Source organism: Vigna radiata, unplaced genomic scaffold (genome assembly GCF_000741045.1).
Source record: "Vigna radiata var. radiata cultivar VC1973A unplaced genomic scaffold, Vradiata_ver6 scaffold_147, whole genome shotgun sequence".
In the NCBI taxonomy this organism is placed as follows: domain Eukaryota; kingdom Viridiplantae; phylum Streptophyta; class Magnoliopsida; order Fabales; family Fabaceae; genus Vigna; species Vigna radiata.
The window spans coordinates 655,643-659,968 of NW_014541973.1; the positions used below are offsets into that span (position 1 = coordinate 655,643).

The following is a 4,326-nucleotide window of genomic DNA, read 5'->3' on the forward strand; positions in this document are numbered from 1 at the left end:
AATTCATATTAAATCAATCATTTAAGCACAAGAATTTCATCAAAAGTTTGAATTTTAAAGCGTAAATGTGGACATAAATATGCACTCATCACACGCCTCCATACTTCTCAACCCATGGGAAAACCTTATTCTCCAGCATTGCTACCCCCATTACATTAGCAGTAAAAGGATGGAGCCCTTCCGCCTGATCATATTGATTTTTCCCCACCGGAGCATCCTCGAATGGTTGATTCTGCTCTACAAACTCCCTATGCCCATCTGGATTTCCCTGGTTGTGCCCAATGTTCTCTTCCCCTCTCCCGACTCCTCTACCACGACCTTCTCTCCCTACCCCCCTGCCGTTCGGCCCTTCCCCCGGTCAACTCCTCTCCCTCGACCCCGTCCATTAGGTCCCACACCCTCCACTACTACCCTTGCCACTTCCTCAACCGATAACGGTCTACTAGCTTCCCCACACCAGAGTGGACCGTATGCACATTTACCGACTGTGCTGATGGCCCCCCTACTCCATTCCCTCGCTCAGCCCGCAAGGCCGCTATTTCCACCCTCATGTTCTGCATCTGCCTCTGCATCTCCTGTAGTAACTGCATCTGCAATTGCTCTGCCATTGTGTCCGTTTCTGGGTCAACTATGATTTCGAGCCCCACGGTGGGCGCCAAATGTTTCGGTATCTAGAGTACAAAATCAATTTGCTGAACTCTCACCCTTACTCCCGATCGTCCAACTCGATCGCCCAGTTCGTGTCCTCAGCTGCTAACCGGGAGGTCCTGCAAAGAGAACACTCCGACGCTCAAGTCAGATAGGAAATAAGTGAGCTAAGTGATTCTAAATTAGAAAAAAGTGTCTTTACCTGATCAATGATCCCCCATTTATAGTCCTTACATCGGTAACTGACCATTAATTACCTTAAACCGTCGCATCTTCCGTTACTTTCCCATCAAAACCCATCAATGCTTCTCTACCATCATACCAACCTTAAATCTATCCGACCGGTCTTCCTAGCGAACGGGTTCCACTCCTCCCGTCCTACCGGTCGACCCAACCGAACCCCCTTTACTACACAGTAACTTTTATGAAAATTTAACCCTAGACAGAAGAATATGTTTTTCTTCTTTAAAGAATCAAAACTTATAGTTGAGCAAATATTTACAAAATGCTACCTGATAATATTTTTTAAAATATTTGCATAATTATAGGTTAGTATAAACTTTCATTATTTTATAACCGAAACCTATAATTGTGTAAATAATTTAAAAAATGCACTATGTTTTGAAAGGTTTTTCTTTTCTTGGAACTAAAGCCTATTTAGGTAATTTCAAATGCATTGTTAAAATAAGTAAATTAGACACTTATCATGTTACATAGTGTTACTTTTTCTCATTTCTATCTAACCTCAAACTTAGCCTCACATTTCAATTCTTAATAATCTTTTACTCAAAAATGAATCCTTACTCAAGGTAAAACTTATATTCATGCTTAGATTCTTAGCATACATACATACATATTATGAAATTTTATTTATTTTAAAGAATATGGATTTGATAATTAATAATTTAAATATCAATTAAAAATTGATTTTTGTTTAGTTAATAAGAGTCTACCTTATTGGAAGTTACAAGTAGGAGAATTTGATTGTATTTTAGATTCTAAATTACCAAGGAAATATTCATTAATTTTAGAGGGTGATTAGCAGAATAAAATGGAAAGTCAATCACGTGAGTGAAAATATGAACGTTAAAGCTACAGAGCTGACGACATTGAAAATTCTGTGAAGTGTGAAGGTAAGTGATTTCAAATCTTGCAAATTAAAACACTCATAACCACAATAAGTCTTCACAATTCTTTGTTTCAGTTTGAAAATATGAGACTTTTTCCTCAACACTTTTCCTTCAAATCAATGTACTCCTGAGATGATTTGGGAAGATTGATGAAAGAAAAGTAAATCCGCAATGCCAACAATTCTTTTTTTTCAATCACAATTCTTTCTTTCAGTGCCTTTTGGATGCAACAATGAGAAAAATTATTACATTTCTCTAAAAAATAATATTACATAAATTAAAAAAATAAAATCAACACATTCATATCTTTATTAAATTATCCTAATTGTTGCAATGCTAGAGATCTGTTAATTTATGATAGTTCCGGAGTAAAAGTTTATATATGAACAAAAACCTTCCTTAGTTTGTTTTGTATTTATAAAGACCCGATCATGACCCCTAATCGGTCATTGCCTGATCTGTTTTATCATAACGTATATACTAAACATGATTATTCTTTTATTTGTACAAGTAGATATATTAAATAAACTTATACATTGAGTATGATTAAGTATGACATTTGACTTCTTTTTTTTTTCTTTTAATAAGGTAGCCAGATTAATATATACATGTGTTATCTCTATGTTCTTTTACTCATTTTCTTTAAATTACTCAAATATTTTCAGTTGATTATTTGATATTCAAAGAATATGTTGAATTCTTCATAATATTATATTATTTTAATTTGATTTTTTATTTTTTATAAAAGGTATATATATATATATATATATATATATATATATATATATATATATATATATATATATATATATATAGACACACACACGCATATATGTTACTTTAAATTTTTACTTTTTGAAAGTAAAAACAAAAATAAACAAACTCAGTTGTCTCATCTCATCCTCGTTTTCATCATTTTTATGTGTCACCTAACATGGGATCCTATTTACTTGAAAACATTTTTGCAGTCTATGAAAGAAAACTGCAACGGTGATTATGTAAACATCGATCCACAAAACACGAAGTGTGTCTCAGATTATGAAGCTTATTCTGAGGTCAGTATTAATTCTTCACTTTTAGATATATGTGTGCTTTTGTTTGGTTTACTCATATATAACATTAATTTTTCTGAAATTAAAATAAATGTATACATAAATTAGATTATAAAATTACTTTCTATTAGTTTTTTTAAAATATGATTTTTAGTTTATGTATGAATAATATATTTTTTTTTTCTTTGGAAGAAATTTGGTCCGACCAGTCATGGAGTTTATTCCATTTTCTCCTTAACATGCATAACAGTATTTAATAATGGATTGATTTGCAGCTTGTTCGTTACATAAATGAACAACAAATCATGGAACCTCTTTGTGTTACTACGCCTGGTTTGAAACGAGAAATGCTACAAGAACTTCAAGCTCCTCCAACATTTTGGTGTAGAGTTGAGTAAATTCTTCTCTCTTTAAAGTTGTGTTTGACTAAAGGAATTACGTTATTCTCTTCATTTCTTTTATATCATATATTAAGATAAAAAAATTATTTAAAATCGTATATTAAAAAGTTAAATACCATCTATAATATATTATTTTAAAGTTTTAAATTAAAAATGGTGTCAATCATTTATATAAATTAAATTTATATCACATTTATTTAATATATATCTAATGATGTCTTTTAAAAAAAAATCACCTATAGATTCTATAATCGTAACTAGGTTAGCATGAATAATTATGTGCCCAATCCTAATATTAGAAATAAAAGTATTGGTAAAATAAAAGTTGAAAGACTAAACCAAAGACATTAGAAATATCTCTAGAATAACTTTAGGAAATGCAATGAAGAACATCTCCGACCAAATAATACTTATAACGATTAGCTAAACTGTAAGAACAACCATTTCCTTTTCTCTATTATATATAAGAAAATTTAAAATTCATCCCTGATGTGTTCCTCAACCTCCAAAGAATCAACTTGTAATTAAATAAATGAATAATGAGTGAAGAATTTCTCGACCTATAAATGTATTCTTCACAGGTAAACCTAATTCACATGTCAATCAATTTTGGATTGATTTTAGATTACAATGTTTAATTCAATATAAAAAGTTTTCAATTGAATCTAACTTGAAGTTATATATGAACTATGCTTAGAGCTATTATCATATCTTTGTCGACAAATGGGCAAACGATGAAAATGTGAGGAAGGCCCTTCATGTAAGAAAGGTAATGCTGCATTGAATAGTTTAATTTAATTATATTTTTAAGGGTTACTTAATGAAATTAATTAATCAAAGTTGTTAGCTATATATGCATGTAATTCAGCAATTACTGCTTTTTCAACAGGGAACTAAAGAGGAATTCCTGAGATGCAACAGGACAATGGCATACGCCCAAACTGTGCAAAACTCAGTACAATATTATCGGAATCTCACAAAAGCCAACCTTGAAGCTCTCGTTTACTGGTAATTAACATTTAGTTAAATTCCCACACCAAAATTCTTTTTGATTAAATTAAAATGTGTTTCTTGGTTCATTAAAATGTGTTTCTT

At 31.5% G+C, this 4,326-nt stretch overlaps 1 protein-coding gene across 7 annotated transcripts in view; it reads left to right on the top strand.

Annotated features, from left to right (window-relative positions):
- Positions 1 to 4,326, top strand: part of LOC106778674 (serine carboxypeptidase-like 18) — a 48,808-nt gene that overhangs the window by 21,344 nt on the left and 23,138 nt on the right. For all 7 annotated transcript variants that reach the window (XM_022776287.1, XM_022776289.1, XM_022776286.1 and 4 more), the window contains 4 exons: positions 2,747 to 2,833; positions 3,106 to 3,219; positions 3,929 to 4,000; positions 4,121 to 4,239. In XM_022776287.1, coding sequence (XP_022632008.1) covers positions 2,747 to 2,833; positions 3,106 to 3,219; positions 3,929 to 4,000; positions 4,121 to 4,239 — 392 coding nt within the window. The remainder of the gene's footprint in view (positions 1 to 2,746; positions 2,834 to 3,105; positions 3,220 to 3,928; positions 4,001 to 4,120; positions 4,240 to 4,326) is intronic.